Genomic DNA, 11,714 nt, shown 5'->3' with positions numbered 1-11,714 from the left:
AGTGCTGAGGCTGGACGGTGCTCTCCTGACAGCCCTTTTCCCAGCTCTGCCTCCGGTGACCTTGAGCAGGGGCTGTTATCTTATTTGCAAAATAGGTGCAAGATAGCTGCCTTCTCCCGGGGAGCGCTCAGCAAGGTCTGCCCAAGGCCCAGGAGCAGCACCCAGCGGTGGGGCGAGGGTGGGGAGCAGCCCCAGCCCACACCTGCAGTCAAAAATGCCTGGTGTCACAGCAGCTCGGGGCGGTGGGGGCCTCCCGGGATCCCCCCCAGCCCGCAGGCGAGGGTCCCGCTCTCCTGGAATCCCGGCTTGGGGCTGGCTCCGGGCTCTGCCTCCCCCCACCACTCATTGCGTCCCCCCTTAGGGCTTTCTGCCCACTCGGTGAATTAGGAGAGTCAACCAAAATGAGTTTGTTTCACACAAACAATTGAATTCCAGTAAAGGGAGGTTTTCCAATTTTTAATTTTTTTTTCTAAAAAAAGAGGAATCTTTCCCCCCAGAAACGTGGGGGGTTTTGTGGAGGAGTCTGGGAGAAGCTCAGCAACACGCAGCTTCTCCCTCCTTGACGGCAGCGTCTGTGCAAGGTGGTGCAAAGCCGGGGGAGCCGGGGGGGTGGGGGCTGTGGGTGAAAAGCAAACGTGGTCCCAGCGGAGCAGGAGCCATCGTGTTGGTACGTGGCCGCCTGCTATGTGGCCTTGGGCAACTCATTAAGGGCCAAAATGCTCAAACCTCAGTGATGGGAGATAAGCCGCGACATAAAACATCTCATTGTTCAGGGCTCTGAGGTCAATATCTTCAGGAGCACCCAGGTGTTTAAAGCGAGGATGGCTGCGATGGAGGTGCTGTCGCCCCTGGTTAGAGAGATCAGGATCCAGCTTTCAGATGAAAGCACCGGCAGCCCGCTTGTGCTTTTTTCCAAAAGTTTTAGGCAGGGTGTTGCCGTGCTGCAGCGATGGCCAGGAGCCGGTGGCATGAGGCCAGGAGCCAGCTCAGGCTGGCTGGAAAGAGTTGGCGGACAGCGGGCGTTTAAAGCTGAATAAATCATTTCAGGCCAGAGGGATGCGATGCCTGGGTGAAATCTGTGGGAGAGTCCCTGCCTTGTGACTCACCCAGGGCTTGCAGGATGGTCCACAGCTCCTGGTCCAGGTCCCTGGCTCCTGGTCTGGTCTGGTCATGTCCCCAGGGATGCTGGTGGCCTCATGCAGGCTGTGCTTTGCAACACCCAAGGGTGCTCAGCCAGCACAGCAAGGAGAATTATGTCTGCACTTTCCTCTTGCTGACCATGGTTCACATCTGTCCAGGCTCTGAGGAGCTGCTTGTTCACGCAGGACAGAGTCTGGCCCATCTCAAGCCAAAAGCAAGGGAATTTGGGGGTGGTGAGCTTCTCGTTGGGCAGCAGGTAGACATCAGCAGGAGGCTGAAGCTGCTCCTGCTCTCCAGGTGCAGATAGCACCAAATTCCTTAGCGAAGACAATGTCCACCCATAGGAAGCACCACTGCTTGGTCCTACCTTGGTCATCACCGAGTTGCCCACCACCCATGCCTGGCCTTGGGCCGGCCCTTTGCCCAGGGAGCCATCCCATCCCGGTGAAACCCATCCTTCATGGACTTTTCCGTATTGCTTTTGCTGCCATTACTCCTGCCCGTCCCCTGCCCGTGCACCGACCCTCGCCACAGCTCTCGGCGTTTCTGGAGGGCTTTGCAAAATGCACATCGACTGCAGCGAGGGGTGGAAAACCCTCCAAGCAGAGCACTGCCATACCTAGTGCCCCACGGGACCACGGAGCAGCCCCCTGCCAGGCTGGCCGGAGCAAACCCCCCCCAGTCCCAGCAGATTGCACTTTGCTGCCGTCCCTCACCCGGCTGGGGGACGCCCGGGGCTCAGGCTGGCTGCTGACTTCAGCAGGGACCTCAGCTGACTGGGGGACTGGCCACAGCCCCTAATCCTCTCTACGTGCCGGCTCGCAGACCTGCTGTGTCCCCCAGCCCCGCTGCTCGCAGCCCCCGGGGCCAGGCAGAGCCCTGTGGCCCCGCATGACCCCGCTCGGGGACACGGTGACAAAATCTCCCGTGCGGTGGGTTTGAAGGAGAAGCATCAATATTTGCCATGAGTAGATGGACAGTGAAGCAGAGGGCGAGGGGACGGCGTCCACTCCCACCTGACTCTGCTCCAAGCGGGGGCTAATTGTGTGTCCCTGGCAGTGGGGGGGACGACAGTGACACAAATCCCATTAGTGTCACCCGCAACGAGCTCACTGCTGGTCGGTTGAGGTGGAATAACGGGGCAATGATTGAGGAAACAAAGAATAGTCATTGAAATAATTAATAGCATCAGCAGTGCTCGTGTGCGGCAGAGCAAGGGGTGCCAGCGCCCTGCGGGATGCTCCGGCGTCGCTCCGTGCCCAGCCCCATCCCACGATGCCAAACCCTTCATTAATGAGCAAACGGGACCCGCACGGGGCTGGGGCTGCCACCGGTGAGAGGGACCGGGCATGGCCAAGCGTGGCACGTGTGGCCGGCGAAAACGTGGGCTGGCATGCTCTCCAGGGAGTTGCAGACCTGCTGCCTGGTGGCACTGGAGGGCAGAGGTAGGGCTTTGCCTGATGCCACGATCTTATTTTTCATGTTTGCAGCTCTTGAGAGGTTACCTGCAACTTTGAACCTCTGGGGGTCATCGTGTTCGGAGCGTTGGTTGCTCTCAATCCCAGCTCCAGCTTAACGGGGCTTCTCCTTCGGAACAGGAAAGCTTGACTTTCTTTAAAATCCGTTCTGCGGATTTTAAGCGACTTCATTTTAACGCTCGCAAGTTGAGGCAGAGAATTTAATCCCGGCCAGCTCCGGGTGCCGCAGGCTGGGGTGGAGGGACACTGGTGGCTGTCCCCGGGGCGCTGGGATGTCCCCGCGGGCTGCGGAGGAGCCGCCGTGGGTCAGCCCTGCCGAGAGGCGGTTTGCAAGGCAAATCCCCGGGCTCGAACCAGACTCCCCACACCTGGAACCAGTCAGAACACAACCAGTCTGGTCCCAGGAGATTAAACGGAGCGCACGCTGCATTTTTGGAGCACCTGGGATGGTGGAAGGTGGGAGAGCTGTTAGGAGTCATTAAACCTCGGAAGCGCTGAAGCAAACTGCAGTCAAGGACTTGGAGTGAGTGTCAGGGGCTAATTCTGCAAATCCCGGGGGCAGCCCTCTCCTCCGTAGGTGCCGGCAGGGTAGGGATGGTCTCCGTTCGGTGCTCAGCATCCTCAGGCTGGGGTTTTAGTGATTTTTGTGTGTAGATTCGATCAGTGAAAGAAAACCTGTGAAGGCAGAGGTGCAGCCCGTCCGAGCGAAGCGCCGAGCCCAGCACCACGGCTGGAAAGTATCTTTGACTTATTAAATACAGCCGCGTGGGGTAGGACAGCGGGAGGGGGAGAGCTCAGGTTGGTTTGGTTTCTGGACTATCCCCGTGGGCCAGTCCCCCGCCGGGGTGAGCTGGTACCGCCGGCTTCACAGGAACTCACTGAGTCACGCAAAGGCAAATATTTTTCGCTTTGATTTTCACCCTGAGAAAATCTCGAGCTGACCTTGTTAATCCTACGCGTCGCAAACCTCCCCCTTGTCCTTTATCGCCTCTCGGCCGGGGGATAGTGTTACCAGCTTAGCACCTCTGGCTGCTCCTGCCAGCATCCTGCCTGGCGCCGTGCCACCCCCACCCCCCCCCGGCTCCCCATCTTCCTGGAGGGACAATTCCTGGGCTGACTCTGACCATCCCAGGGCTGTTGGGTCAGCAGGACCACACCAGTGATCCTACCCAGGAGGGATGGTGGGAGAAGAAAGGCTGGATGGTTGTGGGGGGCTCCAGACTGGTGCTGCACATCTGGAGGTGGGTTAGCCAGGGTCTCTATAGGGTGGTGATGCCACTAGAGATCCTTCCAGCTCCCAAGGATGCAATCTCTTATGCAGCCTTAATTCCTGTGTCTGGAATGATGCTCCATGGCCACACAAGTGCTCAGGTCCCACTATTCATCCCCCTGAGTTTAAGCCCAGCATCTTAGAGTCAAGGGCTCTGGAGCGAGCTGTGCCTGCGGTCCAAGGTCTGACCCCAGCTTGACTGGGTGCTGTGACACGCTCCTGGCCACGGCAGCCTGCTCTGCAGACAGACCCTGAGCCACGCCAGCAGCTCCTGCCTGGCTCCAGCTCCTGCTCGTGGGCTTCGGCACCCTCAGCAGCCCTGGGCACGCGCCAGCGGCTGCCCAGCCCTGGCCGAGGGAGCACCCACTCCACCGAGTGCATTTATTTGACCTGCTCAGCTCTGGGTGTCCAAATTGCTGCTCGCTGGAATAAAACGGATCGAGTTTGCATCCTCCTCCAGCACTGAGAACCACTGGAGAAAGGATGGAATTAGAAAGAATATCACTACAGACACGGATGAACACCCGCCGTCCAAACAAACCGGCCGAGTGTGTTGGCTGATGCTCACTCCGACTGCGCCGGGACGGGGGCTGCATCCCACGGGCGATGCTGAGCACGAGGGGGGCTCCAGCTGAGCATGAGGGGGGCTCCAGCTTGCCCAGCTGCCTTGGGGATACAGGGGGAAGGGGCGCGGGGAGCTCAGGGAGGAAATAGTTAATGCCCCTTTCCTCCCAATATTAAGGGACAAATCCTCTCCTGCGCGGCATGGTGCCCAAATAAACAGGCTGAGCCTTGCGTAAGGAGGAGGGTGGGAAGATCTCTACGTGCCTCTCCAGAGCCTGGCAGGCTAATTACAGCACTGTGGCCCCCCACACCCCCCGCGCCAAGCTCTCGCTCAGGTTTCACCCTGCCCGCACGCACCTGCTGGCCCCATGTCCTGCCACTGTCACAGGTGGGTCCTGTCCCCAGCCTGTGTCACCGCTCGCTGGTCCTGGGTGGGGACCAGCCACGATGGGGCTGTTGCTCATGGAAGCGTCCGGGTGATGCCGGGGCAGAGACCCCACAGCCCCTGGGAAGCTCTGTGGGACCAGTGGGGTCGGTGTGGATGGGTCTGGGGAAGGGTGGCGAGGGGGCAGGAGGTCCCATGGAGACCTGCCCAGGTAGCCACGGGACAGGGTGTCAAGCTGGGGGTCTCCCTGGGTCCCTCCAGCCCTATGGCTCTGCAGCAAGCAGGGTGCTGCAGCCCCAGGGATGCGGCTCCCGAGGCTGCAGGGAAGGTGGCACAGGGTGGCCACGGCCACCTCTCTGGCTGGCTCCAGCTTCTCGAAGGTGCCCGAGCCAGAGCGGGATGGATGCAAGAAGGGAAGCGGCCACTGGGCTCCGTTCCCATCGGGCTCCCTCTGCCGACAACTGCCCTGGCCAGGCCCCCACGCCACCACCGCACACCCACTTTGCACAATGTCCCAGACGCCTCCTCTCTCCCCTGACCCAAAATTTGCACTGGAAAGAAAAAATAATCCAGCCCCAAAATGCATCCTCCTGCCCCAAGAAGCACAGGCTCAGAGGTGCCGGCCTTGCCAGAGGAAAGTCCACGGGAGAGCAGAAGAGCCCGGAGCCCCCACCCCATCCTCCTGCTGCCGGACCACAGGAGCGTTTTGCCACACACATATATAAATAAAATGAAATATTTAATCTCCTTTTTTTCTAAAAAAAGAATCCCTGACAAAGTGCTTTACTGAGGACCCTCACCAGTGAGGCAGGAGGTGGAGGGTGTTTGACAGGGGATGTGCGTGAGAGCAGGGGAAACTGAGGCACGGAACGGTTACATCCGCAGCGGCTGACCCCGGGAGGGGACCCGGCTGCTCTCAGACCTGTGCCGTGGCCACCAGCCCCAGGACAGCTCGTACGCATCGTGAGCACCGCGGGGCCACCCATCCACACACCGGGAAGGGTCACCCGTGGGGACGAGGTCACGGTCTCTGGAAAGGCATCAGCAGCACTGCCCGGCTCCCTTGCACCGTCACCGCAGGGGGGTCGCCTGCTCGGGTGCCGGATGGCAGCGGATCGAGGGGGATGGGGCCACCGTGACGCAGCGGTGATTTGGGAGGCTGCTGGTTTGGGAGAGCAGCTCCGGAGACGTGGGAAGCAGCAAGCCCCGGGATGCGCAGGCACCTGCATCGAGTGGTGACCATCCTGTGTCCCGGCTTGGCCAATCTCTGCAGCCGGACTGGGGCGGGCGGGGGGCACGGACACCCCTGGGCAGAGCTCCAGCAGTGGGCAGCGTGGGGTCCATCACACTCGGGCCATGCTCGTGCGGTACAGCCCGGAGCGCGGTGCGTGCCCAGGGTCAGCAGCAGCTCTTCTTGGGCTTGTCATTGGGAGTGAGTTTGATGGAGTCGGTTAAATAACTCTCAAAAATCCCTTTATACTGGGAAAAAAAAAAGAGAAGAGAAAGGGTGAGTGATGTCAGATCAGAGCCAGCCTAAACGGACTGAAGGACTAGGGAGTGCAGGTTCAGTCCTGATTCGTGATTAAAGACAAAATCCAGGGAAAAGCCATCCTGGTTCAGCCGAGGAGCGGGGCCACCCCACCTGTGTGGCTTGGGGACATGAATGTCCCCATGGGCTGGCCACTAGAGGACAGTGCTGGCGCGCTGTGTGGTACCGCACGCCCTGTTCCTGTCACCACGGGCAGAGAGAAGTAGCAATTCTTACTCTTTTCTAACTTGTTTTAGATCTATTTTAAGAAATCAAACGCTGCTGCGTTTCTGTTTCCTGGGGCTGTCCCACACGTTGTGAACAGAAGATGTTCTGCATCAGGAGGTGGGCTCTGAGGGTCCGTCCCATCAGCTCCGACCAGGGGCTGAGTCCAGCTCCCACCCGATGCCCTGCTGCCGGCCCAGGAGCGATGCTCACCGTCCTTAGCGCCTGCTTTGCGAGCGTCTCAAAAGCCTCCGCAACGTTGATGTTGTTCTTGGCGCTGACTTCAAAATAAGGGATGTCTTTCTCCTTGCACCAGGCCGAGGCAGTCTCCTTGGGTACCTGCGGGAAAGGAGGATGGAGCCACAACACAGCCCTGCGCGGGGCTGCCCGTAGCTGCTGGAGAGGTGGCGGAGGGGACCCTCCTGGCCCACCCAGGATGCTGGCAGTGCAGGCAGCTCTCTGAGATGCTAAATTCCTGCTGCCTTCAGTGGGGACAATCTCTGCTGTGAAGGGCAGCGGGGGGATGCTGCTTCTGCCTCCAAGGGGCATGGGGGAGGCGGCTCCTTGCCTGTGAGCCCTGGTTTCCACATGACCACGGGCAGAAGGATGGTTCTGGAGGCAAAGGAGCAGCGCTCATAAGCTGCTGGGGCACTAAGGCATCCCAATCCACACACCCCAGTCTCCTCCACCCTTACCTGCCGATCGCAGAGGTCTATTTTGTTCCCCAGCACGACCATGGGGAAATCTTGCTCCCTTGGAATGACCTTCTCCAGGAAGTCATCTCGCCAGTTGTCCAGGGCCTCAAAGGACTCCCTGTCCGTCACGTCAAAGGCCAGCATGCAGCCGTCCGAGCCTTTGTAAAAGGTCGACACCATGGACCGGAATCTCTCCTGTCCCCCCGTGTCCCAGATCTAGGGCAGAGAAGGACACGGGTACAGACACACGACACGAGCCCTGCACCTCATGACACCAGTAGGCATTTGGGGACAGCAGGACATGGTGGGACACAGGTGCCACGGGACCGGGACGGGCACCCCGGGCAGTCCCAGCCCCTCTCACCTGCAGTTTCAGGGGGGTGTTGTCCACCGCGAGGACTTTGGTCAGGATGCTGGCCCCCAGCGTGGTGCGATAGTCTTCGTAAAACCTCTTGTGCACGTACTGGTGCAGGAGGGAGGTTTTGCCCACGCTGGCGGGAGGGAAGGGACGCAGGTGAGGGTCTGCCCTGCAAAGCCGGGCTCAGGGGGGTCGGTCGCAGCAAGGATGGGGGCTGCACAGCCCAAGGCTCCTGGGCCAGCGCACACGTGGGGCTTCCCTCCCATCGCCAGCACCACTCCTTACCCCAGAGCTCCTATGATAATTATCTTCAGATCCACCTTCTTGCTGGCATCCATGGACAGGCCCTGTGGGATGAGGCGGGGGGTCACTTGGCCGCAGGGATGGGACCGGTTCCCGGTGATCCCCGCGGCACTGGTGGAGGTGTGGGAGCAGCCATTGCTCCCCATGGCTTTTCCCCGCTCCCATCCTGGCCGTGTCCTCACCATGGCAGCACCGTGGCCGTGCCGGGCCAGCACCCTGCTGCTCAGGTGTCCCGGCGGTGGTGGTGGGGGCAGAAACCCCTGTGACGAGCCTGGCCCACGTCACCTCCTGGGACTGGCTCCTGAGGTGCCGATGCACGTCCAGACACGCCAGCGCGCTGCACCACTAAAAGCTGCTCTCAACAACTTCCCTGCCTCTCCCTCTCCCTCTAAAGTGCAATCCCTCCCCCTAAACCTGGCACAAACCGAAGGTTCTGGGGAAAATTACATTTATTACAGACCACAGCCATCTGGACTTTTCTGGGTGCCCCAAGCACAGCCCAGGGATGCCACCCAGCCTGGGAGCACCCCAAAAAGCTCCCCGCAGTCTGCATCCCAAATGCGTCCTTGTGTCCCCACGTGCTCTGTGCGTGGCCGTCCCGAGGAAGGAGCCCCGAGCACCTCCAGCAGACCCCCTCCCCAGGAAGGGACGAGCATCCCCAGCCACGGCACAGATGGAAACACTTACTGACAGCCTCTTCTCCGCATTTTTCCCTGATGCGCTGGCCGGCCCTGCGCCGTTCCCCCTTGGCACATCGCCCCTGCCCAGGGCGGCTCTCGGCTGTGGGGTCCAGGCTCTCCTGCACCCCCTCCGCCACCCCAGCCCGGCCACGGGCAGCACCCTCAGCATAGGCAGAGCCTCATGCCTCAGCATGCACAAAATTTCCGGTCCTTTTCCCAGCACTGCACTGCTTTCTCAGGAGCCAGGCAGTTTTAAACTCAAAATGGAGTTTCCCAAGCTTTTTGCCCACCGGTTATTGCGCCGGGGGTCTCCTGCTCGGCCATGGTCTCGGCTGCAGCACACTCACCTGCCGGGGCATCCGTCTGCCGGGCAGCCAAGGCTCTGGGCTCCGTTCCAGCTGCCGTCCTGGGGAGGGAAGAGGTAGGAGAGGAGGATCCAGGAAAGGGCGGCCGTCCCCGGCGCTGATTCCCGCCTGCCCGCCGCCCGGGGAAGGCGTCTGCGGGGCCCCGTGCCATGACATCAGCAGAAAGGGGCCGAGATCCTGCCGGAGCTGGCAGAGGAGCAGCAGGCGGGTGCCGGGATGTCACGGCATTTCCCTCAGCTCCGGAGCTCTGCTGGGTGTTCCCCAGCTCAGGGTGTGATAGGGGAAAGAGAACAAGGTCCCCTCCTCTGCTGGGGTTTGGGATTGACTTTTGGCCTCTTCTCTTGCTCAGGATCCCCCGGGACCATTTACCCACCTCCCTGGGACCCCTTATCTGCATTCCTGCCAGGGGATTATTTAGGGCTGAGAATAAAAGCAGCATCCCCGGAGCCCACGGGAGCCACCCTGGACTTTGCTCAGGCAGCTCTGATAACGTGGGGCAGGAAAAGCCGCTTTGGGAGCCGGGGACAGGAGGGGGGACGGTGGCAGGAGCGGAAGGGCAGGGGTCCCTTCGAGGGGGCTGTGGGCTCTGTGCAGCTTCGTCTCCTTTTGCAGGCAGGAGGAGAGGGGCAGGGTGGGAAGCAGGAGTTTTGCAGCTCCCTCACCCTGAATAACAACCGCCGGTGACCTCGGCGGGACCCCGTGCCCGGGGACGCGGGGGGACCTGGGGTCCCCCCGCGTCCCCGGGCACGGGGTCCCGCCGAGGCCACCGGCTTTTGCTTTTCCACTGGTTGCCCTCATTTTTGTAGATATATTTTCCCCCTGTAGACATCCCTTATGGGATCTCAGGGATTATTGCTGCACTCAGCGGGAGAAACCCTCCTCCTCCTCCTTCCCCAGGTGCAATTTTGGGACCTGTCTGGCCAGAAAAATCTGATTTTCCACCCCCCCCTACGGGGCGAGCGCAGGGAGGAGCTTGGATCAGGCAGGAGAAGCACCTGAGCCAGTTCTCACCGGTGGTGGATAAAAGGCTGATGTTTCCCCAGAGCAGGTCTCTGCTAATCCCCGTTTTCAGCCTATTTTTATCACGCTGCTTCACTTTTGCCCTTGCAGCGAGACTTTGTGGTCCAGCCTTCTCCTTTCCTGCCTACTTTTGCCCTCGTTCTTCTCCACGTGTCCCCTCCGAGCCTGGAGGGATGGAGGTTGCTCACCCGGTCAGATGATCGATGCCTCTCCAGGCTGGTGGAGATGGGGTTTACGGTTGCGTTGCTACAGCCAATGCCCGCAGCTACTTCTGCTTTTGGGCAGGAGGGGCCGTACCCATCAGGGCACCCAGCCCAGGCGCCGGCTTTTGTTTGATTTCACAAGAAAAGGGATTTTCCCAAAGCTCCCGCTCTCCTTACCGCTCCTGGTGCGGCCACGCGAGCTTCGCCCCGGATGAAGGCAGTGGGAACGGTGGTGTAAGAGGAGGCGACGGCCAAGATGGTTGCTCAGCAGCTCCTGCAACCACAGTCTGTCGGTCTGACAGTCTACAGTCCTCTCCTGATTGCTTCACCGAGTCAGCAATTCTGAGGAAAATAGCGTGGGGCTTGTGCCCTGTGACTATGAGGAAGGTCTTGCAGCTGGGAGAGGATGAAACACAGGCTGGCAACTGCCACGTCCAGAGGAAAGGCTCGTGTGGATGAGGAGGGGACAGGCTGTTCCCTGCGGCAGGGCTCGCGGGGCAGTGAGAGTGAGGGAAGCAGAAGAAAGCAAAAGGCATCCAAGTGACTAAACTGTTCCCTACGGCTGTTCGGGCACCTCTGCACCCCGGGGGACAGCGGGAGCCTGGTTGCTCCCTATTGGGATGCTGAGTGTTTGCTGGAGCATCCCCTGAGTGCAGGGGGAAGGGCTGGAGACCCCCTGAGACCCACCAAGAGGATGTGGAACGCTCTGGGATCCCAAGAGAACAAGGCGCTGGAGCAGTCCTGGGCAAGTCCAGGCTGGGCCACCTCTTGCTGCTGGCCAGTGGTCGGGGACACCAGGCAGCCCTTCATCATGCTAGGGAAGCTGGATGCTCCCCCAGTGCCTGCGGCCACGGTGATGGGCTGGTGCCCAGCAGCACCTGGGTGTGCTAAGAGTTAAGCTGGAAGAAGGAGAGGAGACCTTTGTCCAGCTGCCCCCGCACCTTATCTGTGCTGTGCCTGGGGAAAGCACGGCTGAGGTGAAGTCAATACAGGAACCGGTTACAGAAACCATATGTTGGTCAGTGGCACAATCAATGTTTCTGGGTAAGGCAGATATTTTCCTTTATTGCAAATGATGAGGCTGAGCCGCAAAGTTTGCAACCAGATCTGAATTTTCCAGTGCTTTCAGACCCAACCCTGGCGTTTGCTCCGGTCTGGGAAAGATACAGCAGCCACAAAGCCTGGCCCCGGCAGTGGGAACCCTGGCCCCTCGGGGGCTGCAGGGCCTTGTGAACCGAGCAAAGGCGCGGATAAAAATAACCCTTCTCTGCGCTTCCCTTTCTCGCTGCCTTCCCTGCGTGTCTCGGGATGCATCATGCATGAGCCACGATTGCTCACGCTTCCTCCCGCATCCCTTGCACCGTCAGCAAGTCCCATGCGTCGCAGTGACTCACGGGGAGCCCCACAGCCCCGTGGACCTCCCCCAAGCCCCCTGGATCCCCAGGACCCCAACCCTCCAAGCCAGCCCATCCCGCAGCCGCTGGCTGCACGCCACTGGTT

General features: G+C 60.4%; 1 protein-coding gene across 3 annotated transcripts; it reads right to left on the bottom strand.

Moving 5' to 3' along the window:
- Window positions 1-5,560: 5,560 nt before the first annotated feature.
- On the bottom strand, window positions 5,561-9,147 carry RAB7B (RAB7B, member RAS oncogene family). Of its 3 annotated transcripts, none has more exons than XM_074163391.1 (6): window positions 8,974-9,147; window positions 7,929-7,990; window positions 7,650-7,776; window positions 7,286-7,501; window positions 6,804-6,929; window positions 5,561-6,316 (listed from the first exon to the last, which is right to left on the bottom strand). In XM_074163391.1, the coding sequence occupies exons 1-6, from the start codon at window positions 9,145-9,147 to the stop codon at window positions 6,236-6,238; spliced, it is 786 nt and encodes a 261-aa protein (XP_074019492.1). In that variant the 3' UTR covers window positions 5,561-6,235. The 3 variants fall into 3 exon arrangements, with proteins under 3 accessions (XP_074019492.1, XP_074019494.1, XP_074019493.1); XM_074163393.1 differs by having other exon boundaries at window positions 6,236-6,316; window positions 7,929-8,010; window positions 8,992-9,073; XM_074163392.1 differs by lacking the exons at window positions 6,804-6,929; window positions 8,974-9,147 and having other exon boundaries at window positions 6,236-6,316; window positions 7,929-7,981.
- Between the last annotated feature and the right edge of the window lie 2,567 nt (window positions 9,148-11,714).

Source organism: Numenius arquata, chromosome 24, assembly GCF_964106895.1.
Source record: "Numenius arquata chromosome 24, bNumArq3.hap1.1, whole genome shotgun sequence".
Taxonomy (NCBI): domain Eukaryota; kingdom Metazoa; phylum Chordata; class Aves; order Charadriiformes; family Scolopacidae; genus Numenius; species Numenius arquata.
Note: the sequence above shows the minus strand (reverse complement) of the source record. Positions and strands in the feature narration are given on the sequence as shown.

Excerpts from the sequence above, each read along its gene's own strand:
- RAB7B (XM_074163391.1), bottom strand. The coding sequence starts at position 9,147 with ATGTCATGGCACGGGGCCCCGCAGACGCCTTCCCCGGGCGGCGGGCAG. Across the intron at positions 7,991-8,973 it reads GCAGACGGATGCCCCGGCAG|GGCCTGTCCATGGATGCCAG; the intron begins GTGAGTGTGCTG and ends CTCATCCCACAG. Across the intron at positions 7,502-7,649 it reads ACACCCCCCTGAAACTGCAG|ATCTGGGACACGGGGGGACA; the intron begins GTGAGAGGGGCT and ends TCTCTGCCCTAG.